General features: G+C 39.0%; 1 protein-coding gene across 9 annotated transcripts in view; it reads left to right on the forward strand.

Annotated features, from left to right (window-relative positions):
• Positions 1-26,943, forward strand: part of LOC309643108 (uncharacterized protein) — a 65,315-nt gene that overhangs the window by 20,865 nt on the left and 17,507 nt on the right. For 2 of the 9 annotated variants that reach the window (XM_082425521.1, XM_082425522.1), the window contains exons 2-5: positions 984-1,137; positions 2,429-2,487; positions 21,762-21,888; positions 22,148-22,243. In XM_082425521.1, coding sequence (XP_082281647.1) covers positions 2,473-2,487; positions 21,762-21,888; positions 22,148-22,243 — 238 coding nt within the window. In that variant the 5' untranslated portion in view covers positions 984-1,137; positions 2,429-2,472. Of the gene's footprint in view, positions 1-7; positions 179-983; positions 1,138-2,428; positions 2,488-21,761; positions 21,889-22,147; positions 22,244-26,943 lie in introns of those variants that run through there. The other 7 variants (XM_082425524.1, XM_082425523.1, XM_082425520.1 and 4 more) reach the window with 6 other exon arrangements.

The raw sequence follows: 26,943 nt of genomic DNA on the forward strand, positions 1-26,943 counted from the left end.
AGGGGGAGGGGGGGCGGCCCTGCGCGGCTCCAGGGAGTAGGCGGGGGGCTGCGGTGCCGGACGGTGGGGAGGGGCAGGACCCGCGGCGTAAGAACCTGAGAGGGCAGGTGGTGGCGGCCTTGGCGGAGTTTCTGGCTGGAGAAGTCGCCGGCGTCGGGCATGGGGACGCCAGACCTCGGTGAGGCTGCAGATTCCGCGACGCAGGCCGCCTGGTCTCTGCGGCCACGGGAGTGGGGCACGTGCACATGCGTGATGGGTGCGCCCTGACCGCGAGTTTGAGGGTGGCTTGGGTGCAGGGCAGAGCTAGGTATAAAGGAATTATCTGGGAAAGTTACCTACGTGAGACTTCATTTTCTCGTCTGTAAAACTCAAGATATTAATAACAGGTGCCTCGTGGGGTTGTTCAGAGGATTAAATACCATAGCACAGTGGCTGGCAGTAAATGTTAGCTACCGTGGTTCATAGAAATAATTCTTATTCTTACTCGTTACTTTATGGCTCACGACCTCTCACTTAGGTCAGTATAACTGACTCTCCCCACTGTAGCAGATTAGAACACTGAGACGGAGAGGACAGTTTTATAGACAACGCCACAAAACTATCAGATAACAAACTAGAAGACAAACTCAGATTTTCTCCAAATGTCATGGTCTTTCGCATTTACTATCTTGGTTATAAAAGCCAGCACTGCATCCTCCCCAGAACTTAGCAAAAATAATTTGACGTGTGAAGAAATCATTTGAATCGTTGAGTATTACCATGTAGCAGCTCTGTTTCTGGGATATCTAGATGTCTTAGGAGTCCTTGGGACAGACAGCATAATTGTTTCTGAGTTAGTTCTGTAACAGTCTAGTTTTGTGTTCTCAGCAGCCTTGGTTTGAGTTTATTGAAGGTCCGACCTGAGATTCTATGGAATAATGGATACTAAGAGTTGAACTGCGGGCCTGGGTGAAGGTTCCAATTAAAATGAATTTGTTCCTTAGGTGCATTTCTCATCTACCTTGGAATAAAGCACCTTTTGGTGAAGTAAGAAGGAGGAGTCTCTAGGAACAGAATCCGACGTGGGAGAGAAGCACTCCACCATTTGAGCGAGTGTCTTAGCAGAGGCAGTGGTTCCTAGAAAGGAGCAGATCCCAGGTTTGCACCGCCTGCTCAGAATGAGTGAGATTTGGATGATGTTGCCACATTCTGAAGTCGTCACAGGCTGCCTAATGGAGGAAAGTCTGCACCAGTTTTCAGAAGGCAGGGGAACTGGGCTGAGAGGAATGAAGGAGGGTTAGGCTACTCAGGAAATATAACTTCATTGGAGAGCTTCTGAGGACATGGTGTGAGGAAAGGAGCTTTACAGCTAGATTGGAATGAATTCTGTTTTAGCAATCCCGGTTTGACCCCCACTCTCTATTTTTCTTTCACTTGCTCATCCCAGATTCTGAGCTCTTAGCACAGTGAATCTGGCATCTAAAAATATGCTGATGATTTTCTTATACACAACAGCATAAGAAGAACTTTCTATTTGTCTTGTTAAAAGTTGGGAAAAATTGGTCCTGAGGGTGTAAATGAATTTCCCTGGCTTTGTGTTAGTGGCAGAGCCAAGAGTAGATGTTGAGTCTCCTGATACCCAGGCCAGTTGCTGCTGCATCATCATTGGTAAAATGTTTCTTAAAAGGCAGTCTTTTGAGGATCTATATATACTTTTTTTTTTTAACTTTTATCCATATTTAAAAATTTTTTTTTAGTTGATTTTTAAAATTGAAGTATCATTGATTTACAGTGTTTCAGGTGTACAGCAAAGTGATTTGGTTACACATATATATTCTTTTTCAGATTCTTTTCCATTATAGATTATTACAAGATATTGAATAGCTTTATATATGTAACTATATTTTATAGTTCCCTGTGCTATACAGTAGGTCCTTGTTGTTTATCTATACATATACTTTAGGAAAACACTTAAAAAGTAACCTTAAAGTGCCTCCTTCCCTTTTTCCGTAGCTTTGGGTGAATTCTCTACCTCAAGCAGTAAATAAGAAAATATACATATACATTACAACATTGGCTGTATAACTTAATGAAAGCTTAGTGTTCCTTCATTTAGGGTATTGTTATTTGACCAATTTCCTTGTAATTTTTAAATTTCTTTGAAATAAAGGGGTACATATATTGTTAAAAAAAAAAGTAGAAAATAATTACATTCACCTAATGAAAAATTGCATACCCAAGCTCTGCATGACCATATCACAGTCACACAGAGACATGTGAGTACTTTTTTTCATATGTCTCTTCCTGCCCCTTCTCCAGGATGAAAAGGATATTCTCCCACAGAGAAGCATTTTACCCAGGCTATTTTTGTAGCCATTTAAATAGGCAAATCCAGGAGTTTCAGGCAGTCTGTATCTCTAATGACTTTATTCCTCTCTTTCTATCCCAGCTATACCTTCAGAGATTTCAACATTTTTCCAAGACCAGCAAAATATGAAGAAATCTTATGTGAGTTGTTAAAGTCTTTCTACACTATTTAACAATGTATTTTATGAAGTTAATGACTCCTATACTTGAAATGGAAAAGTAGAAATAGATAAAATGAACCTGAGGGAAACAGCATAACATAATGGTTCTCAAACTTTAATGTGCATTAAAATCACCTGGAAAGTTTGCAAAACATGGAATGGGGCCTGAGATTGCAGGTGATGGTGATATTGAGGTCTACAGGCCAGTAGCATTGGAATAGCCTGTCACTGCAGCAGAGTTGGCAAGGAGACACGTACAGATCATAAGAAATTATGTGGTTATCAGATTCAAGCTGCAAATATTTATTTATTTAAAAATTAATTTTTATTGGAGTATAGTTGCTTTATGATGTGTTCATTTCTTTTTTTTTTTTAAACATCTTTATTGAAGTATAATTGCTTTACAATGGTGTGTTAGTTTCTGCTTTATAACAAAGTGAATCAGTTATACATATACATATGTTCCCATATCTCTTCCCTCTTGCATCCCCCTCCCTCCCACCCTCCCCATCCCACCCCTCTAGGTGGTCACAAAGCACCGAGCTGATCTCCATGTGCTATGCGGCTGCTTCCCACTAGCTATCTATTTTACATTTGGTAGTGTATATATGTCCATGACACTCTCTCACCCTGTCACATCTCACCCCTCCCCCTCCCCATATCCTCAAGTCCATTCTCTAGTAGGTCTGTGTCTTTATTCCTGCCTTGCCAGTAGGTTCTTCATGGCCTTTTTTTTTTCCCTTAGATTCCATATATATGTGTTAGCATACTGTATTTGTTTTTCTCTTTCTGCCTTACTTCACTCTGTATGACAGACTCTAACTCCATCCACCTCATTACAAATACCTCCATTTCATTTCTTTTTATGGCTGAGTAATATTCCATTGTATATATGTGCCACATCTTCTTTATCCATTCATCCGATGATGGACACTTAGGTTGCTTCCATGTCCTGGCTATTGTAAATAGAGCTGCAATGAACATTTTGGTACATGATTCTTTTTGAACTATGGTTTTCTCAGGGTATATGCCCAGTAGTGGGATTGCTGGGTCGTATGGTAGTTCTATTTGTAGTTTTTTAAGGAACCTCCATACTGTTCTCCATAGTGGCTGTATCAATTTACATTCCCACCAACAGTGCAAGAGTGTTCCCTTTCCTCCACACCCTCTCCAGCATTTATTGTTTCTAGATTTTTTGATGATGGCCATTCTGACTGGTGTGAGATGATATCTCATTGTAGTTTTGATTTGCATTTCTCTAATGATTAATGATGTTGAGCATTCTTTCATGTGTCTGTTGGCAATCTGTATATCTTCTTTGGAGAAATGTCTATTTAGGTCTTCTGCCCATTTTTGGATTGGGTTGTTTGTTTTTTTGATATTGAGCTGCATGAGCTGCTTGTAGATCTTGGAGATTAATCCTTTGTCAGTTGCTTCATTTGCAATTATTTTCTCCCATTCTGATGGTTGTCTTTTGGTCTTGTTTATGGTTTCCTTTGCTGTGCAAAAGCTTTTCAGTTTCATTAGGTCCCATTTGTTTATTTGTGTTTTTATTTCCATTTCTCTAGGAGCTGGGTCAAAAAGAATCTTGCTGTGATTTGTGTCATGGAGTGTTCTGCCTATGTTTTCCTCTAAGAGTTTGATAGTGTCTGGCCTTACGCTTAGGTCTTTAATCCATTTTGAGTTTATTTTTGTGTATGGTGTCAGGGAGTGTTCTAATTTCATACTTTTACATGTACCTGTCCAATTTTCCCAGCACCACTTATTGAAGAGGCTGTCTTTTCTCCACTGTATATGCTTGCCTCCTTTATCAAAGATAAGGTGACCATATGTGCGTGGGTTTATCTCTGGGCTTTCTATCCTGTTCCATTGATCTATATTTCTGTTTTTGTGCCAGTACCAAACTGTCTTGATTACTGTAGCTTTGTAATATAGTCTGAAGTCAGGGAGCCTGATTCCCCCAGCTCCATTTTTCGTTCTCAAGATTGCTTTGGCTATTCGGGGTCTTTTGTGTTTCCATACACATTGTGAAATTTTTTGTTCTAGTTCTGTGAAAAATGCCAGTGGTAGTTTGATAGGGATTACATTGAATCTGTAGATTGCTTTGGGTAGTAGAGTCATTTTCACAATGTTGATTCTTCCAATCCAAGAACATGGTATATCTCTCCATCTATTTGTATCATCTTTAATTTCTTTCATCAGTGTCTTATAATTTTCTGCATACAGGTCTTTTGTCTCCTTAGGTAGGTTTATTCCTAGATATTTTATTCTTTTTGTTGCAATGGTAAACGGGAGTGTTTTCTTAATTTCACTTTCAGATTTTTCGTCATTAGTGTATAGAAATGCAAGAGATTTCTGTGCATTAATTTTGTATCCTGCTACTTTACCAAATTCAATGATTAGCTCTAGTAGTTTTCTGGTAGCATCTTTAGGATTCTCTGTGTATAGTATCATGTCATCTGCAAACAGTGACAGCTTTACTTCTCTTTTCCGATTTGAATTCCTTTTATTTCTTTTTCTTCTCTGATTGCTGTGGCTAACACTTCCAAAACTATGTTGAATAATAGTGATGAGAGTGGGCAACCTTGTCTTGTTCCTGATCTTAGTGGAAATGGTTTCAGTTTTTCACCATTGAGGACAATGTTGGCTGTGGGTTTGTCATATATGGCCTTTATTATGTTGAGGAAAGTTCCTTCTATGCCTACTTTCTGCAGGGCTTTTATCATAAATGGGTGTTGAATTTTGTCGAAAGCTTTCTCTGCATCTATTGAGATGATCATATGGTTTTTCTCCTTCAATTTGTTGATATGATGTATCACGTTGATTGATTTGCGTATATTGAAGAATCCTTGCATTGCTGGGATAAACCCCACTTGATCATGGTGTATGATCCTTTTAATGTGCTGTTGGATTCTGTTTGCTAGTATTTTGTTGAGGATTTTTGCATCTATGCTCATCAGTGATATTGGCCTGTAGTTTTCTTTCTTTGTGACATCTTTGTCTGGTTTTGGTATCAGGGTGATGGTGGCCTCGTAGAATGAGTTTGGGAGTGTTCCTCCCTCTGCAATATTTTGGAAGAGTTTGAGAAGGATAGGTGTTAGCTCTTCTCTAAATGTTTGATAGAATTCACCTGTGAAGCCATCTGGTCCTGGGCTTTTGTTTGTTGGAAGATTTTTAATCACAATTTCAATTTCAGTGCTTGTGATTGGTCTGTTCATATTTTCTATTTCTTCCTGGTTCAGTCTCGGCAGGTTGTGCATTTCTAAGAATTTGTCCATTTCTTCCAGGTTGTCCATTTTATTGGCATAGAGTTGCTTGTAGTAATCTCTCATGATCGTTTGTATTTCTGCAGTGTCAGTGGTTATTTCTCCTTTTTCATTTCTAATTCTATTGATTTGAGTCTTCTCCCTTTTTCTGTTGATGAGTTTGGCTAATGGTTTATCAATTTTGTTTATCTTCTCAAAGAACCACCTTTTAGTTTCATTGAATTTTGCTATTGTTTCCTTCATTTCTTTTTCATTTATTTCTGATCTGATCTTTATGATTTATTTCCTTCTGCTAGCTTTGGGGTTTCTTTGTTCTTCTTTATCTAATTGCTTCAGGTGCAAGGTTAGGTTGTTTATTCGAGATGTTTCCTGTTTCTTGAGGTAGGCTTGTATTGCTATAAAGTTCCCTCTTAGCACTGCTTTTGCTGCATCCCATAGGTTTTGGGTCGTCGTGTCTCCATTGTCATTTGTTTCTAGGTATTTTTTGATTTCCCCTTTGATTTCTTCAGTGATCACTTCGTTATTAAGTAGTGTATTGTGTAGCCTCCATGTGTTTGTATTTTTTACAGATCTTTTCCTGTAATTGATATCTAGTCTCATAGCGTTGTGGTCGGAAAAGATACTTGATACGACTTCAATTTTCTTAAATTTACCAAGGCTTGATTTGTGACCCAAGATATGATCTATCCTAGAGGATGTTCCATGAGCACTTGAGAAAAATGTGTATTCTGTTGTTTTTGGGTGGAATGTCCTATAAATATCAATTAAGTCCATCTTGTTTAATGTATCATTTAAAGCTTGTGTTTCCTTATTTATTTTCATTTTGGATGATCTGTCCATTGGTGAAAGTGGGGTGTTAAAGTCCCCTACTATGATTGTGTTGCTGTCGATTTCCCCTTTTATGGCTGTTAGTATTTGCCTTATGTATTGAGGTGCTCCTATGTTGGGTGCATAAATATTTACAATTGTTATACCTTCCTCTTGGATCGATCCCTTGATCATTATATAGTGTCCTTCTTTGTCTCTTGTAATAGTCTTTATTTTAAAGTCTATTTTGTCTGATACGAGAATTGCTACTCCAGCTTTCTTTTGATTTCCATTTGCATGGAATATCTTTTTCCATCCCCTCACTTTAAGTCTGTATGTGTCTCTAGGTCTGAAGTGGGTCTCTTGTAGACAGCATATATATGGGTCTTGTTTTTGTATCCATTCAGCCAGTCTGTGTCTTTTGGTGGGAGCATTTAATCCATTTACATTTAAGGTAATTATCGATATGTATGTTCCTATTCCCATTTTCTTAAATGTTTTGGGTTTGTTATTGTAGGTGTTTTCCTTCTCTTGTGTTTCTTGCCCAGAGAAGTTCCTTTAGCATTTGTTGTACAGCTGGTTTGGTGGTGCTGAACTCTCTCAGCTTTTGCTTGTCTGTAAAGGTTTTAATTTCTCCATCAAATCTGAATGAGATCCTTGCTGGGTAGATTAGTCTTGGTTGTAGGTTTTTCTCCTTCATCACTTTAAGTATATCCTGCCACTCCCTTCTGGCTTGCAGAGTTTCTGCTGAAAGATCAGCTGTTAACCTAATGGGGATTCCCTTATGTGTTATTTGTTGTTTTTCCCTTGCTGCTTTTAATATGTTTTCTTTATATTTAATTTTTGATAGTTTGATTAATATGTGTCTTGGCGTGTTTCTCCTTGGATTTATCCTGTATGGGACTCTCTATGCTTCCAGGACTTGATTAACTATTTCCTTTCCCATATTAGGGAAGTTTTCAACTATAATCTCTTTAAGTATTTTCTCAGTCCCTTTCTTTTTCTCTTCTTCTTCTGGGACCCCTATAATTTGAATGTTGGTGCGTATAATGTTGTCCCAGAGGTCTCTGAGACTGTCCTCAGTTCTTTTCATTCTTTTTTCTTTATCCTGCTCTGCAGTAGTTATTTCCACCATTTTATCTTCCAGGTCACTTATTCTTTCTTCTGCCTCAGTTATTCTGCTATTGATCCCATCTAGAGTATTTTTAATTTCATTTATTGTGTTTTTCATTGTTGCTTGGTTCCTCTTTAGTTCTTCTGCGTCCTTGTTAAATGTTTCTTGCATTTTGTCTATTCTATTTCCAAGATTTTGGATCATCCTTACTATCATTATTCTGAATTCTTTTTCAGGTAGACTACCTATTTCCTCTTCAGTTGTTAGGTCTGGTGTGTTTTGACCCTGCTCCTTCATCTGCTGTGTGTTTTTCTGTCGTCTCATTTTGCTTATCTTACTGTGTTTGGGGTCTCCTTTTCACAGGCTGCAGGTTCGTAGTTCCCGTTGTTTTTGGTATCTGTCCCCAATGGCTAAGGTTGGTTCAGTGGGTTGTGTAGGCTTCCTGGTGGAGGGGACTAGTGCCTGTGTTCTGGTGGATGAGGCTGGATCTTGTCTTTCTGGTGGGCACGTCCACATCTGGTGGTGTGTTTTGGGGTGTCTGTGGCCTTACTGTGATTTTAGGCAGCCTCTCTGCTAATGGATGGGGCTGTGTTCCTGTCTTGCTAGTTGTTTGGCATAGGGTGTCCAGCACTGTAGCTTGCTGGTCGTTGAGTGAAGCTGGGTCTTGATGTTGAGATGGAGATCTCTGAGAGATTTTTGCCGTTTGGTATTACGTGGAGCTGGGAGCTCTCTTGTGGACCAGTGTCCTGAAGTTGGCTCTCCCACCTCAGAGGCACAGCCCTGTTGCCTGGCTGGAGCACCAGGAGCCTTTCGTCCACACGGCTCAGAGTAAAAAGGATAAAAAATAGAAAGAAAGAAAGAAGGAAGATATAATATAGTGAAGTAAAATAAAGCTATTATAAAGCAAAGCTATACAGACAAAATCTCACCCAGAAGCATATACATATACACTCACAAAAAAAGGAAAAGGGGAAAAATTAATATATCCTGCTCCCAAAGTCCACCTCCTGAATTTGGGATGATTCGTTGTCTATTCAGGTATTCAGCAGATGCAGGCACATCAAGTTGTTTGTGGAGTTTTAATCCGCTGCTTCTGAGGCTGCTGGGAGAGATTTCCCTTTCTCTTCTTTGTTCGCACAGCTCCCGGGGTTCAGCTTTGGATTTGGACCTGCCTCTGCATGTAGGTCGCCTGAGGGCGTCTGTTCCCCGCCCAGACAGGACGGGGTTAAAGGAGCAGCTGCTTCGGGGGCTCTGGCTCACTCAGGCTGGGGGGAGGGAGCGGTACGGAGGAGGCGGGGCGAGCCTGCAGCGCAGAGGCCGGCGTGACGTTGCACCAGCCTGAGGCGCGCCGTGCGTTCTCCCGGGAAAGTTGTCCCCGGATCACGGGACCCTGGCAGTGGCGGGCTGCACCTGTTCCCGGGAGGGGCGGTGTGGAGAGTGACCTGTGCTCGCACACAGGCTTTTTGGTGGCGGCAGCAGCAGCCTTAGCGTCTCCTGCCCGTCTCTGGGGCCCGCGCTGATTGCCGCGGCTCGCGCCCGTCTCTGGAGTTCGTTTAGGCAGCGCTCTGAATCCCCTCTCCTTGCGCACCGCGAAACAAAGAGGCAAGAAAAAGTCTTTTGCCTCTTCGGCAGCTGCAGACTTTTTACTGGACTCCCTCCCAGCCAGCTGTGGTGAACTAACCCCTTCAGGCTGTGTTCACGCCGCCAACCCCAGTCCTCTCCCTGCGATCCGACCGAAGCCCGAGCCTCAGCTCCCAGCCCTGCCTGCCCCGGCGGGTGAGCAGACAAGCCTCTCGGGCTGGTGAGTGCTGCTTGGCGCCGAGCCTCTGTGCGGGAATCTCTCCGCTTTGCCCTCTGCACCCCTGTGGCTGCGCTCTCCTCCGTGGCTCCGAAGCTTTGCCCCTCTGCTACCCGCAGTCTCCGCCCTCGAAGGTGCTTCCTAGTGTGTGGAAACCTTTCCTCCTTCACGGCTCCCTCCCACTGGTGCAGGTCCTGTCCCTATTCTTTTGTCTCTGTTATTTCTTTTTTCTTTTGCCCTACCCAAGTACGTGGGGGGTTTCTTGCCTTTTGGGAGGTCTGACATCTTCTGCCAGCGTTCAGTGGGTGTTCTGTAGGAGAAGTTCCACGTGTAGATGTATTTCTACTGTATCTGTGGGAAGGAAGGTGATCTCCGCGTCTTACTCTTCTGCCATCTTCTCTCCCCCTCTGGCAATCCTTTCCGGCCACCCTTTTTCTCTGAATTCCTCTGGTTCTGAGCGTCTGAAGAAGCAATGTGTTCATTTCTACAGTACAGCAAAGTGAATCAGCTATATATATACCTATATCCCCTCTTTTTTTTTGGATTTCCTTCCCATTTAGGTCACCACAGAGCATTGAGTAGAGTTCCCTGAGCTATAGAGTAGGTTCTCATTAGAGCTGCAAATATTTCTGACCATTCTGGTAGTCATGTCCAAAAAAAAGACTCTATGTTACATGGCTTTTATTGATCCTGTGAATAAAGCTGCCTAATTCCTTTTGGAGCCAAAAGATTTTCTGGCATTGAAAGCTGAAAGAAGAAAAAACAAAAAAACCTTTTGTTTCTTTTCCGGTAAACGATGAAAACCTTTTGGTGGCAACCATGAAATAAATGCCTGTAATTATTCTTCAGTGGATGCAAAAGATGGTACCAAGCAAAACCCAGTTAAAGAGATTTTTCAGGAGGCCATATCACTGATGCTCATGTAGAATGCTTTCTGATGATCTTCGTTTTTTTTTTTTTTTTTTTTTTTGGTCCCACCCCTGGATAAAACTAGAACATCTACAGAATAAATTGACTGCATGTCCTTAAAATAAATTTCTAAAATTCTTTGTCTTGCTCAGTATGTAGAGTGTTCAGTTAAGAGAAGATTTTCTGGCAGAAGTTTCTGCACCTAATCAAATTTCAATCTACTTCATGCAGAACGGATTCTGCCTCATCATTTGCTGGAATTTGGTCAGTGAAAGTCACCAATAATATATATTGTTTACACGTAAACAATTAACCATTTTAAAGTGTACATTTCAGTGGCGTTTAATACATTCACAGTATTGTGCAACCATCATCGCTGTCTAGTTCCAGAACACTTCCATCATTCCAAAATAATATCTAATACCCTTTAAAGTCATTCTCTAGTCCCCTTTTACCCCAGTCCCTGGCAACTACTAATTTACTTTTGACTCTAAGAACTTGCTTCTTGTAGATATTTTACATAAATGTAATTATACAGTATGTGTTTTTTTGTGTCTTTCACTTAGTATGTTTTCAAATTTCATCCATATTGCAGCATGTATCAGACTTCATTCCTTCCCCACCCCCCACCTTTATTAAGGTATAATTGACAAAATTGTAAGATATTTAAAGTACATATCATGACAATTTGATATACATATATGTTATGAAAGGACTCCTCCCATCTAGTAAATTAACACATCCACCACCTCACATATTTTTCTCTTTTTTTGTGAGACATTTAAGTTCTCCGCAGATTTCAATTATACAATCAATACAATGTTATCAATGTAGTCACCATGTTATACATTAGGTCCTCAGACCTTTTTCATTTTATAGCTGAAAGTTTGTACCCTTTTACCGAGATTTCATTTCTTTTCATGACTCAATATTCCACTGTATGGATGTACCACATTTTGTTTATGCAGGTATCAATTGATGGACATCTTTGTTGTTTCCACCTTACAGCTATTGTGAATAGTGCCACTGTCAACATTTGTGCACATTTTTGTTTGAAAACCTGTTTTCTGCCTGTATCACTGCATCTTTTCCAGTCTTGAATAGTCTCATTAAATAATTGTATTTCATTTAAAAAAAAAAGAAAACCTGTTTTCAATTATGGGTATATACCTAGAAGTGGAAATGCTGGGTCCTATGCTAATTATTTTTAACTTAATGAGGAACCACCAAACTTTTTCACAATGGCTGCACAATTTTACATTTTCACCAGCAATATATGAGAGTTCCGGGTTTTCCTCATCCTCAGCAACACTTGTTAACGTCTATATTTTTTTTATTATAGCCATCCTAGTGTGTGCAAAGTCGTACCTCATTATGGTTTTGATTTGCTTTTCCCTAATGACAAATGAGCACCCTTTTGTGTGCTTCTCGGAGATTTCTGTATCTACTTTGCAGACATATCTATTCATGTCCTTTGTCCATTTTTAAATTGGGTTGTTTATTATAAGAGTATTTCGGGTACTAGGCTTCTATCAGATACATGATTTTCAAATATTTCCTCCCATTCTTTGAGTTGTCTTTTCATTCTTTTGATAGTATATACTTTGAATCAAAAAGGGTTTTAATTTTTTTTAAATAAATTAGTTTAGTGGTGCTTCTTTTTTTTATATAAATTTATTTTATTTATTTTATATTTGGCTGCGTTGGGTCTTTGTTGCTGCGTGCAGGCTTTCTCTAGTTGCAGCAAGCGGGGGCTACTCTTCGTTGCGGTGTGTGGGCTTCTCATTGCGGTGGCTTCTCTTGTTGTGGAGCACAGGCTCTAGGCACGCAGGCTTCAGTAGTTGTGGCTCGTGGGCTCAGTAGTTGCGGCTCATGGGATCTAGAACGCAGGCTCAGTAGTTGTGGCGCACGGGCTTAGTTGCTCCGTGGCGAGATCTTCCCAGACCAGGGCGCAAACCCGTGTCCCCTGTATTGGCAGGAGGATTCTTAACCACTGCACCACCAGGGAAGCCCAAGGGTTTTAATTTTGATGAAGTTTGGTTTATCTATTTTTCTTCTGTTGTATGTGCTTTTGATGTCATATCTAAGAACTCATCGCCAAACCAAGATCATGAAGATTTACTATGTTTTCTCCTAAGAGTGTTACAGTTTTAGCTCTTACATTTAGGTCTTTGGTCTATTTTGAGTTAATTTTTGCATATATAACATGAGGAAGGGGTCCAATTTCATATATTTGTATGTGGATATCCAGTTGTCCCAACACCGTTTGTTGAAGAGACTGTTTTTTTCACATTGAGTGGTCTTGGTACTCTTGATGAGAAATAGTTCACCAGAGATGTGTAGGTTTATTTCCAGACTTTCAGTTCTGTTCACTTGATCTGTATGTGTATCCTTATGCCAGTTCCATACTGTTTTGATTCTCTAGCTTTGTGGCAAGTTTTGAAGTCAGAACACGTGAGTCCTCTGATTTGTTCTTCTTTGTTAAGATTGTTTTGGCTATTCGAGGTTCCTTGCAATTCCACGTGAATTTAAAGATCATGTCCATTTCTGCAAAAAAGGCTGTTGGATTTTTCATCGAATTTGTGGAACACTGGGGAGTATTCTTATCTTGACTATATTAAGTATTTTATTCCACGAACAAGGAGTGTCCTTCCATTATTTAGGTCTTTAATTTCTTTCAGCAAAATTTTGTAGTTTTCAGTGTATACAAGTCTTGGACCTCCTTGGTTAACTCTTTTCCAAAGTATTTTATTCTTTTTGATGGTATTGTAAGTAGAGTTGTTTTCTTAATTTACTTTTGGATTGTTCATTAAACTGAGATTTTGTGTGTTAATCTTGTGTTCTACAATTTTATTGAATTTATTAGCTCTAATAGTTTTTTGATGGATATTTTAGGATTTTCTGTATATAAGATCATGTCATCTAAAGATAGAGATAGTTTTACTTCACTGTTTCTAATTTGGATGCCTTTATTTCTTTTTATTGCCTGGTTTCTCTGGCTGGGACTTCTTTTACAGTGTTGAATAGAAGTGACCAAGGTGGGTATTCTTGTCTTGTTCTGCATTTTAGTGGGAAAGCTTTCAGTCTTTTACCATTAAATATGTTAGCTGTGGGTTTTTCGTAAAAGCCTTTTTATCATGTTGGGAAGTTCACTTCTATTCCTAGTTTATTGAGTGATTTTTATCCTGAAAAGGTTTTGGATGTAGTCAAGTGCTTTTTCTGCTTCACTTGAGCATCATATGGGGATTTTTCATCTTCATTTGGTATATTAAATTGATTTTCTCATGTTGAACTGCTCTTGCATTCCTGGTATAAATTCTACTTTGTCATGATTCATGATCTGTTTATTTGTTTGTTTATTCATTCATTCATTCATGCTGCACCACGCAGCTTGCGGGATCTTAGTTCCCCAACCAGGGATGGAACCCTTGCCCCCAGCAGTGGAAGTATGGAGTCCTAACTACTGGACCGCCAGGGAATTACCCATGATCCTTTTAATATGTTGTTTGGACTCAATTTTGTAGTATTTTGTTGAGGATATTACATTTATATTCATAAGGCATATTGGCCTGTAATTTCATTTTATTGTGATGCCTTTATCTAACTTAGATATTAGGGTAATTAATGCTGGCCTGATTGAATTAGTTAAGAAGTACAGTTTACCCTTGAACTACAAAGGTTTAAACCACATGGGTCCTCTTATATGCAGAGTTTTTTCAATACTAGATATTACAGTACTACACAATCCACGGATGGTTGAATCTGCAGGTGCAGAACCGCAGATAAGGAGGGATAGCTCTGAAGTTATACTCGGATTTTCAACCGCACTGAGGTCATCACCCCTAACCCCTGCGTTTTTCAGGGGTATGAAAAACGTTTTTCAGGGTTTTTCTTCCTCTTTTTTGGAAGAGTTTGGGAAGGATTTGTGTTAATTCTTCTTTAAATGTTTGTTAAAATTCACCAGTGAAGTCATCTGGTTCTGGACTTTTCTTTGTTGAGAAGTTTTTGATTACTGATTTGATCTCTTTGCTTGCTATTCACATTTTGTATTTCTTCCTGAGTCAGTTGGTTATTTGTGTGTTTCTAGGAATTTATTCTTTTAATCTAAGTTTCTAATTTTTTGACGTAAATTGTTTTTAGTATTGTCTTATAACCCTTTTTATTTCTGTTAGGTTGGTAGTAATGTCTCCATTTCTGATTTTAATATTTCGAGTCTTTTTTTCTTTGTCAGTCTAGCTAGAGGTTTGTCAGTTTTGTTGATTGTTTTTTAGAGAAGCACTTTTGGTTTTGTTCATTCTATTTTTTTATTCCACTTATTTGTCTCTCCTCTAATCTTTATTTTTTCCTTCCTCCTGCCAGAGACAAAGACCAAAATATATATATATTCCTTACTGTATCACAGTATCAGAAGGATAGAAACAAACAGGGAGAACAGCATGTGATGACAGAAACAGAGATTGGAGTAATGCAGCTTCAATCCAGAGAATGTCAAGTATTGCTGGCCACCATCGGAAACGAGGGGGAGGCAAGAAAAGTTTCTGTCTAGAGTCCCAGAGGGAGCGTGGCCTTGCTAACACCTTGCTTTTGGACGTCTAGACTCTAGAACTATGAGAGGATAAATTTCTCATTACAAACCACCAGTTTGTGGGAATTTGTTATAGCAGCCCTAGGAATCTAATCCATGTGCCATAGATTTGTAATTATTGTTTTATGCTTTTGTCTTTTAAGTCAGATAGGGAAAAAAAGGAGTTATTAACCCAAAATATAATAATATTGGCTTTCATATATACCTTTATAGTTTTTAAAATTCTTTCTTTATTTGTTTGGGCTGTGCTGGGTCTTAGTTGCAGCATGTGGGCATGCGGGACCTTTAGTGGTGGCATGTGGACTTCTTAGTTGTGGCATGCAGGCTTCTGAGTTGTGGCATGTGGACTCTTAGTTGCAGTATGTATGTGGGATCTAGTTCCCCAACCAAGGATCAAACCTGGGCCCCTGCATTGGGAGCACAGAGTCTTACCCACTGGACCACCAGGGAAGTCCCTACCTTTATAGTTTAATGGTGTTCTTTGTTTCTTTAACTAGCTTTGAGTTAGTGTCTTCCATTCATTTTAGCCTGAAGGACTCTTTAGGTTTTCTTGAAGGACAAGTCTATTAGCAAGAAACTCCCTCGGCTTTTGTTTATCTGAGAATGGCTTAATTTCTCTTTGTTGGGAAGAACAGTATTTTTGAATATAGAATTCTTCATTGAAAGTTTTTTCTTTCAGCACTTTAATGTGTCATGCCACTGCCTCTTGTCCTCCATGGTTTCTGATGAGAAATTGGATATTCCTTTTCAGGATCTCCTTTACCTGATGAGTCACTTCTCTCTTATTTCTTTCAAGATTCTCTTATCTTTGACAATTGATTATACTGTGTTTTAGTGGATCTCTTTGTGCGTATCTTACTTGAAGGTCCTTGATCTTTTTGGATGTGTAGGTTCATGTCTTTCATCAAATTTGGGAGGTTTTCGGCTTTTATTTTTTCAAATATTTTTTCTGTCTTTTACTTTCCTTCTGGTACTCCCAATATGCAAATGTTGGTGTGCTTGATGGTGTCCCACAGGTCTCTTAGGCTCTGTTTATCTTTCTTTATTCTTTTTTCTTTCTGCCTCTCAAACTGTATAATTTCAGTTTACCTATCTTCTAGTTTGCTGATTCTTTTTTCCATCTGTTCACATCTGCTGTTGAATCCTCTAGTGAATTTTTTATTTCAATTTTTGTACTTTTCAACTTCAGGATTTCTATTTGTTGATATTCTCTTTGGTGGAACATCATTCTTCTGGTTTCCTTTAATTTCCCCCCCATGGTTTCCTTTACTTCTTTAACCTTATTTAAGACAATTGATTTATAATCTTTGCCTAGTAAATCCAAAGATTAGGCCTCCTCAGGGAAGGTGTCTGTGAATTTTTTTCTTGTGAAAGGGCTATACTTTCTCATTTAAATGCCTTATAATTTTTTGGTGAAACTGTTTGAATATTATAATGTGTTAATTCAGAGATAAGATCTCCTCCCCAACCCTCAGAGTTGTTACTGTTGTGTGAGGCATAGTTTTTTGTTTGGTAAATTTCTAAACTATTTTTGTAAAGACTGTCTTCTTTGTTGCATGTCATTACTGAAATCTCTGTCCCATTTACATAGTGCTCAACTAGTGATTTAACAGAGATTTCCTTAAGTGCCTGGAGTCAACAAAACCGAAAATCTCCCCAGTCCTTACTGTGGGGTTTGTGTGTATTGGAGCATATCCTCAACACCACACTGGGCAGTTTACAACTCTTCCCTCACCCTCACTTCTTATTTGTACAGAGCTTGATATTCACCCAGAGTTGAGAGCTTAGGATCCTGTCATGTCTTTTTTGAACATGTGCCTCATCCTAGATATGTGTGGGTCTTCTAGATTTCCAGGAATATATGGAAACTTTTCAAAGCCCCAAAGCATTTCACTCCCCAGCTTTTCTTCACAGACATTTTTTTTTTAAAGATTTATTTATTGATTGATTGATTGCTATGTTGGGTCTTCGTTTCTGTGCTAGGGCTTTCTCTAGCTGCGGCAAGTGGAGGCCACTCTTCATCGCGGTGCGCGGGCCTCTCACTATCGCGGCCTCTCTTGTTGCGGAGCACAGGCTCCAGACGCGCAGGCTCAGCAGTTGTGGTTCACGGGCCCAGTTGCTCCACGGCATGTGGGATCCTCCCAGACCAGGGCTCGAACCCGTGTCCCCTGCATTAGCAGGCAGATTCTCAACCACTGCGCCACCAGGGAAGCCCCCTTCACAGACATTTTTGACATATCTTTTGTTTGCTCCAGCTGACGTCCTTTGCCCCAGTGGCAGCAGCTGTTTCATTTGCCTTTAAATGTTTTCAGTAAATGCCTTTCACGTACTCATTTCTCTGATGTGAGAGGTTCTGAGCATTCTGCTGTAGTCTTTTCAGGTCTCCACCAGACAGGTCAAAACAAACAACCCCAATTGTTTGAGAAATAGCTCCATTCTGCTCTCTCTGGCACCAGGAATCTACACCAAGAATATTGGAGTCCATCTTCAAGACCACTGCTGAGCCAATGTTACTAGTTGAATTGTCTTCTGAAAATTTATTTGTTGAAGTCCTAATCATTGGTATCTCAGAATATGACCTTATTGGGAGAAAGGGTCTTTACAGAGGTAATCAAGTTAAAGTGAGGTCATTAGAGTGGGCCCTAATCCAATACTAGTGTCCTTATAAAAGGGAAATTTGGACACAGGGCTACATATAGCAGGAAGACGTTGTAGAGTTACAGGGAGAAGACAGCCATCTGAAAGCCAAGGAGAAAGGCTTTGAATAGATTCTTATCTCACAGCCCTCAGAAGGAACCAGCCCTGCTTACACCTTAATCTTGGACTTCTAGCCTCCAGGTCTATGAGATAATAAATTTATGTTGTTTAAGCCACTCAGTCTGTATACTTTGTTATGGCAACCATAGCAAGCTAATACAGCCTGAGAGGGTGAGATGGAGCAAGGGTAAGTTAAAACAACACAAGATCCCTCCTACCAGGTTTCAGTTGCATTTTTCTTGATTAATCATTCTCTTGATTGTTGTAACCTTTGTCTATTTTCCAGTGTTCTGCTAAAGTTGATTCTGATAGTTTTTGCCAGGTTTTTAGGTGTTCCTTTGGAGGGATGTGGCCCTGAGAGTTCTATGCTCTGCTGTTTTCCCTGGCCAGAGTCTGTTACCAATGACATGTTGCAGTTTTGGAGTTACTTGATCTCTCTGAGGCATTTGACCCCCCTGCCTGCTCTTCTGCAAAGCCTCTACTAGCAGCTCCTATAACTTCATACAACCCTCTTTCTACCCCTCTAGTGATGTCTCCTTCAGAACAATTAAGGACTTTGACTCCTGGCAATGAATGTATCCCTGTATATTAGTTTCCTGTTACAGCTGTAACAAATTGCCACAGATTTAATGGTTTAAACCAACACAAAGTTAGAGGGAAGTCCAAATTAATCTTACAAGGTGATGACAGGACTTGTACCTTCTGGGCTCTGATGGGAGAATCTGTTTCCTTGCTTTTTTCAGCTGTTGTGGCACCTTCGTCCATTTTCAAGGCATATCACATCAGTCTCAACTCTTTCTTTACATTGTCTTCTCCTCTTCTGTAGTCACATCTCTTTCTGGCTCCTTCTTATTTATTAGGACACTTGTGATTATCCTTAGGGTCCACCTGGATAATCCAGGGTGCTCTCTTTTCAGGATTCTTAGCTAATCACATCTACAAAGACCCTCTTGCCATATACAGTAATATTCACATGTTGCAGGGATTAGGACATGAATATCCTTAGGCCATTATTCAGCCTACCACAGCTGGGTTTTCATCCTTGACTCACTTCATATACATGTTTATATACTTATATATATACATTAATTTCTCATTCTATTTGGATAAGTAGACAGAAATGTATGTATCATGGAAGAATATATATTTTGTTTTATATGCTTCTTAGAATTATGTCAGTTATCTCATTTGATATGTAAGTTACTGTACCTCCTTTTTAAAAATTTTAATATTGTACTTAAGATTGGTCCAAATTGGTTAATACTTTATTCTTTTTAATGTTATATATTTTATTATGAGACCATACCACATTTTAGTTTTCCATTTCTTTACTGAAAGACGCTTGTCATTTCCATTTTTCATTGTCATGTATAATACAGGCATACCTTGTTTTATTGTGCTTTGCTTTACTGCACTTCACAGATACTGTATTTTTTTTTTTTTTTTTTTACAAATTGAAGGTTTGTGGTAAGTCTGCATCGAGTCTTTTGGCACATTGTTCCAAAAGCATTTGCTCACTTCATGTCTGTTGTCATATTTTGGTAATTTTCACAATATTTCAAACTTTTTCATTATTATTATACTTGTTATAGTGATCTGTGATCAGTGATCTTTGATGTTACTATTGTAATTGTTTTGGGGCACCACAAACCACACCCCATATAAGACAGTGAACTTAAATGTTGTATGTGTTCTGACGGCTCCACCAACCAGCTGTTCCCCAGTCTCTTTCCCTCTCCTTGGGCCACTGTATTCCCTGAGACACAGAAGTATTGAAATTAGGCAAACTAATAACTCTACAATGGCCTTTAAGTGTTCAAGTGAAAGGAAGAATCGCACATCTCTCACTTTAAATCAAAAGCTAAACTTAGTGAGGAAAGCATGCCGAAAGCCTAGATAGACCAAAAGCTAGGCCTCTTGCACCAAACTGTTAGTCAAGTTGTGAATGCAAAGGAAAAGTTCTTGAAGGAAATTAAAAGTGCTACTCCACTAAACACACAAATGATAAGAAGGTGAAACAGCCTTATTGCTGATATGGAGAAAGTTTTAGTGGTCTGGATAGAAGATGAAAGCAGCTACAACATTCCCTTAACCAAAGCCTAATCCAGAGCAAGGACCTAATTCTCTTTTCTTCAATTCCATGTAAGGCTGAGAGAGGTGAGGAAAGCTGCAGAAGAAACATCTGAAGCTAGCAGAGGCTAGTTCATGAGGTTTAAGGAAAGAAGACGTCTCCATAACATCAAAGTGCAAGGTGAAGCAGCAAGTGCTGATGTAGAAACTATAGCAAGTTGTCCAGAAGATCTAGCTAAGATAATTAGTGAAGGTGGCTACACTAAACAACACATTTTCAATGTAGACAAAACAGCCTTAAATTGGAAGAAGATGCCATCTAGGACTTGCATGGCTAGAGAGGAGAAGTCTGTGCCTGGCTTCAAAGGACAGGCTGATTCTCTTGTTAAGGGCTAATGCAGCTGTTGACTTTAAGTTGAAGCCAGTGCTCATTTACCATTTGGAAAGTCCTAGGACCCTTAAGAATTATGCTAAATCTACTCTGCCTGTGCTCTATAAATGGAACAACTAGAGCCTGGATGACAGCACATCAGTTTATAACATGGTTTGATGAATATTCTAAGCCTACTATTGAGACTTACTGCTCAGAAAAAAAGATTCCTTTCAAAATACTAATGTTCGTTGACAGTGCACCTGGTCACCCAAGAGCTCTGATGGAGATGTACGATGAGATTAATATTGTTTTCATGCCTGCTAACACAGCATCTGCAGCCCATGGGTCAAGGAGTGATTTTGATGTTCAAGTCTTGTTATTTAAAAAATACATTTCACAACGCTATAGCTGTCATAGACAGTGATTTCTTGGATGGATCTGGCAAAGTAAATTAAAAACCTTCTGGAAAGGATTCACCATTCTAGAAGCCATTAGGAATGTTTGTGATTCATCGGAAGAGGTCTACATATGAACATTAACAGGCATTTGGAAGAAGTTGATTTCAGCCCTCATGGATGACTTTGAGGAGTTTGAGACTTCAGTGGAGGAAGTAGTTGCAGGTATGGTAGAAATAGCAAGAGAACTAGAACTAGAAGTGGAGCCTGAAGATGTTACTGAATTACTCCAATCTCTTGATAAAACTTTAATGGTTGAGGAGTTGCTTCTTCTAGATGAGCAAAGAAAGTGGTTTCTTGAGATAGAATCTACTCTTGGTGAAGATTGTATGAGACTGTTCAGTTATGGGAAGAAAATACTCAGGTGCCTACCTACAGTTTTTTTAATCTAAAAAAATAAGAATGAAATTTTATATATAGATTGACAATATAAGTTTACAGTTTATAAATAAATAGAAAGGTTTCCCAGAAGGAAGAGTAAGCAGATATTTTGGACACCCCTATTCTACAGGAGTTATATCCAAAATTATTCAATAACTCACTCCCTGAATAACTCCGTAGCTCTTTATCTTATCATAGTCCCAAATGGTACTCTCTTATGTGCTAATTGTTTTCCCTTTAACTACGTTTTTTAGAGGTATCCATGGTTATGCTGTTGCCCCAGGTTCATGTATGTTACTCTAATGTTGTTTAACCACTCAGAATTTTACCTCCTCAGTGAAACCCACCCTAATAGCAGGAATAGAACTTCTGTCCCCTTTGTAACTGTGATCAACTTTGCTCATCTTTTCACAATAGTAACATCTTATTGTAGTTATATGCTTGTATGTTTGTCTGTTTTTCAGATTATATGCTTCTTGATAACAGTAACATTGCTTTGTCTTCAGATTCCCCCAAAGTAGGATAGTTTTTATGGCATGCAGGCATCAATAACTTATACCAGTAGTAGGGAATATCTGTTATGATTTCTCCCTATCCAACCAAGTACAGTGCAGAAGTAGACATCCCAAAACATATTTTGATTGACTCTGAATAGTGAACAGTATAACCATTCTCATGTAGCTTCTCCATGTCTTCCAATTCTGATTACTTAAATTTGAACACAAATGTCCTATTTCAGGAATCCTTATCATTTGAGGATGTGACTTTGGGCTTCACCCAGGAGGAGTGGCAGCAGCTGGACCCTGATCAAAGGACACTGTACAGGGACGTGATGCTGGAGAACTATAGTCACCTCGTCTCAGTGGGTAAGGATTGTTTTCCGTGTAGATTCCTAGTATGCATGTCCTTTCTTGGTTGCTGACATCTGTGGAAATTTTTTGAGTTTGAAGATATTTAGGCTTGAGATCCAGGGTGACAAGAAGAAGGACTGTTGAAACACCATAAAGAATTTTTTTTCCCCAATAATAGATTGAAATTGGTCCCTGAAGCTTCATTTTCTGTTTTCTTCAGGAGCCCTAAAGCCCATGAGCCTAGCGCAATTCCCATGTCATTTCCCATTCACAGGGTATTGCATCCCTAAACCAGAACTGATCTTCAGGTTGGAACAAGGAGAGCAACCATGGGTATTAGAGGAAGAGTCCCCAAGCCAGAGCTACCCAGGTGAGTTAGGGTGTATTAAACAGAAGGACACCTGGTGATAGGTACGAATTCTTTTTAATCTTAAGTGTTGCTCATGTGTTCATTTTTTCTTTTAACATCTTTATTGGAGTATAATTGCTTTACAGTGTTGTGTTAGTTTCCGCTATGTGACAAAGTGAATCAGCTATATGCATACATATATCCTCATATTCCCTCCCTCTTGCATCTCTCTCCCACCTTCCTTATCCCACCCCTCTAGGTGGTTGCAAAGCACTGAGCTGATCTCCCTGTGCCATGCAACTGCTTCCCACTAGCTATCTATTTTACATTTGGTAGTGTATATATGTCAGTGCTACTCTCTTACTTCGTCCCAGGTTACCCTTCACCCTCCCTGGGTCCTCAAGTCCATTCTCTACAGCTGTGTCTTTATTCCTGTCCTGCCCCTAGGTTCATCAGAACCTTTTTTTTTTCTTTTAGATTCCATATATACGTGTTAGTACATGGTATTTATTTTTCTCTTTCTGACTTACTTCACTCTGTATGACAGACTGTAGGTTCATCCACCTCACTACAAATAACTCAGTTTTGTTTCTTTTTTATGGCTGAGTAATACTCCATTGTATATATGTACCACATCTTCTTTTACATTCGTCTGTCAATGGGCATTTAGGTTGCTTCCATGTCCTGGCTATTGTAAATAGTGCTGCAATGAATATTGTGGTACAAGACTCTTTTTGAATTATGGTTTTCTCATGGTATATGCCCAGTAGTGGGATTGCTGGGTCATATGGTAGTTCTGTTTTTAATTTTTTAAGGAGCCTCCATACTGTTCTCCATAGTGGCTGTACCAATTTACATTCCCACCAACAACGCAAGAGTGTTCCCTTTTCTCCACACCCTCTCCAGCATTTATAGTTTGTAGATTTTTTGATGATGGCCATTCTGACCGGTGTGAGGTGATACCTCACTGTAGTTTTGATTTGCATTTCTCTAATGATTAGTGATGTTGAGCATCTTTTCATGTGTTTCTTGGCAATCTGTATATCTTCTTTGGAGAAATGTCTATTTAGGTCTTCTGCCCATTTTTGGATTGAGTTGTTTGTTTTTTTGATATTGAGCTGCATGAGCTGCTTGTATATTTTGGAGATTAATCCTTTGTCAGTTGCTTCGTTTGCAAATATTTTCTCCCATTCTGAGGGTTGTCTTTTCATCTTGTTTATGGTTTCCTTTGCTGTGCAAAAGCTTTTAAGTTTCATTAGGTCCCATTTGTTTATTTTTATTTCCATTTCTCTAGGAGGTGGGTCAAAAAGGATCTTGCTGTGATTTATGTCATAGAGTGTGCTGCCTATGTTTTCCTCTAAGAGTTATATAGTATCTGGCCTTACATTTAGGTCTTTAATCCATTTTGAGTGTATTTTTGTGTGTAGTGTTAGGAAGTGTTCTAATTTCATTCTTTTACCTGTAGCTGTCCGTTTTTCCCAGCACCACTTACTGAAGAGGCTGTCTTTTCTCCGTTGTATATTCTGGCCTTTTATCAAAGATAAGGTGACCATATGTGCATGGGTTTATCTCTGGGCTTTCTATCCTGTTCCATTGATCTATATTTCTGTTTTTGTGCCAGTACCATACTGTCTTGATGACTGTAGCTTTGTAGTGTAGTCTGAAGTCCAGGAGCCTGATTCCTCCAGCTCCATTTTTCTTCTCAAGATTGTTTTGGCTACTCGGGGTCTTTTGTGTTTCCATACACATTGTGAAATTTTTTGTTCTAGTTCTGTGAAAAATGCCAGTGGTAGTCTGATAGGGATTGCATTGAATCTGTAGATTGCTTTGGGTCGTATAGTCATTTTCACAATGTTGATTCTTACAATCCAAGAACAAAGTATATGTCTCCATCTGTTTGTATCATCTTTAATTTCTTTCATCAGTATCTTACAGTTTCCTGCATACAGGTCTTTTGTCTCCTTAGGTAGGTTTATTCCTAGGTATTTTATTCTTTTTATTGCAATGGTAAATGGGAGTATTTCCTTAATTTCACTTTCAGATTTTTCATCATTACTGTATAGGAATGCAAGAGATTTCTTTGCATTAATTTTGTATCCTGCTACTTTACCAAATTCATTGATTAGCTCTAGTAATTTTCTGGTAGCATCTTTAGGGTTCTTTATGTATATAGTATCATGTCATCTGCAAACAGTGACAGTTTTACTTCTTCTTTTCCGATTTGGATTCCTTTTATTTCTTTTTTTCTTTGATTGCTGTGGCTATAACTTCTAAAACTATGTTGAATAATAGTGGTGAGAGTGGGCAACCTTGTCTTGTTCCTGATCTTAGCGGAAATTATTTCAGTTTTTCACCATTGAGAACGATGTTGGCTGTGGGTTTGTCATATATGGCCTTTATTATGTTGAGGTAGGTTCCCTCTATGCCTACTTTCTGAAGGGTTTTTATCATAAATGGGTGTTGAATTTTGTCAAAAGCTTTTTCTGCATCTATTGAGATGATCATATGGTTTTTATCCTTCAATTTGTTAATATGGTGTATCACATTGATTGATTTGCGTATATTGAAAAATCCTTGCATTCCTGGGATAAACCCCACTTGATCATGGTGTATGATCCTTTGAATGTGCTGTTGGATTCTGTTTGCTAGTATTTTGTTGAGGATTTTTGCATCTTTGTTCATCAGAGATATTGGCCTATAGTTTTCTTGTTTTGTGACATCTTTGTCTGGTTTTGGTATCAGGGTGATGGTGGCCTCGTAGAATGAGTTTGGGAGAATTCCTCCCTCTGCAATATTTTGGAAGAGTTTGAGAAGGGTAGGTATTAGCTCTTCTCTAAATGTTTGATAGAATTCGCCTGTGAAGCCATCTGGTCCTGGGCTTTTGTTTGTTGGAAGATATTTTTAAGAAGTTTCAATTTCAGTGCTTGTGATTGGTTTATATTTTCTATTTCTTCCTGGTTCAGTCTCAGAAGGTTGTGCTTTTCTAAGAATTTGTCCATTTCTTCCAGGTTGTCCGTTTTATTAGCATATAGTTGCTTGTACTAATCTCTCATGATCCTTTGTATTTCTGCAGTGTCAATTGTTACTTCTCCTTTTTCATTTCAAATTCTGTTGATTTGAGTCTCCTCCCTTTTTTTCTTGATGAGTCTGGCTAATGGTTTATCAATTTTGTTTATCTTCTCAAAGAACCAGCTTTTAGTTTTATTGATCTTTGCTATCATTTCCTTCATTTCTTTTTCATTTATTTGTGGTCTGATCTGTATGATTACTTTCCTTCTGCTAACTTTGGTGTTTTTTTCTTCTTCTTTCTCTAATTGCTTTAGGTGTAAGGTTAGGTTGTTTATTTGAGATTTTTCTTTCTTCTTGGGGTAGGATTGTATTGCTATAAACTTCCCTCATAGAACTGCTTTTGCTGTATCCCATAGGTTTTGGGTCGTCGTGTTTTCATTGTCATTTGTTGTTAGGTATTTTTTTATTTCCTCTTTGATTTCTTCAGTGATCTCTTGGTTATTTAGTAGCATATTGTTTAGCCTCCATGTGTTTGTATTTTTTAATTAATTAATTAATCTATTTATTTATTTTTGGCTGCATTGGGTCTTCATTGCTGCGCGGGCTTTCTCTTGTTGTGGTGAGAGGGGGCTACTCTTCATTGCAGTTCACGGGCTTTTCATTGCGGTGGCTTCTCTTGCTGCAGAGCACAGGCTCTAGGTGTGTGGACTTCAGTAGTTGTGGCTTGTGGGCTGTAGAGCGCCAGCTCAGTAGTTGTGGTGCACAGGCTTAGGTGTTCCATGGCATGTGGGATTTTCCCGGACCAGGGCTCGAAACCGTGTCCCCTGCATTGGCAGGCAGATTCTTAAGCACTGCACCACCAGGGAACCCCATATGTTTGTATTTTTTACAGTTTTTTTCCTGTAATTGATATTTAGTCTCATAGCATTGTGGTCCGAAAAGATACTTGATACGATTTCAATTTTCTTAAAGACTTGATTTGTGACCCAAGATATGGTCTATCCTGGAGAATATTCCCTGAGCACTTGAGAAGAAAGTGTATTCTGTTGTTTTTGGATGCAATGTCCTATAAGTATCAGTTAAGTCCATCTTTTAATGTGTCATTTAAGGCTTGTGTTTCCTTATTTATTTTCATTTTAGATGATCTGTCCATTGGGGAAAGTGGGGTGTTAAAGTCCCCTAGTATTATTGTGTTACTGTCCATTTCCCCTTTTATGGCTGTTCACATTTGCCTGATGTACTGAGGTGCTCCTATGTTGGGTGCATAAATATTTATAATTGTTATATCTTCTTCTTGGATTGATCCCTTGATCATTACGTAGTGTCCTTGTCTCTTGTAATAGTCTTTATTTTAAAGTCTATTTTGTCTGATACGAGAATTGCTACTCCAGCTTTCTTTTGATTTCCATTTGCATGGAATGTCTTTTTCCATCCCCTCACTTTCAGTCTGTATGTGTCCGTAGGTCTGAAATGGATCTCTTGTAGACAGCATATATACTGGTCTTGTTTTTGTATCCATTCAGCCAGTCTGTGTCTTTTGGTTGGAGCATTTACTCCATTTATATTTAAGGTAATTATTGATATGCATGTTCCTATTACCATTTTCATAATTGTTTTGGGTTTGTTATTGTAGATCTTTCCGTTCTCTTGTGTTTCCTGCCTGGAGAAGTTTCTTTAGCATTTGTTGTAAAGGTGGTTTGGTGGTGCTGAAT

This window comes from Balaenoptera physalus, assembly GCF_965194825.1.
Source record: "Balaenoptera physalus genome assembly, chromosome: 14".
Taxonomy (NCBI): Eukaryota; Metazoa; Chordata; class Mammalia; order Artiodactyla; family Balaenopteridae; genus Balaenoptera; species Balaenoptera physalus.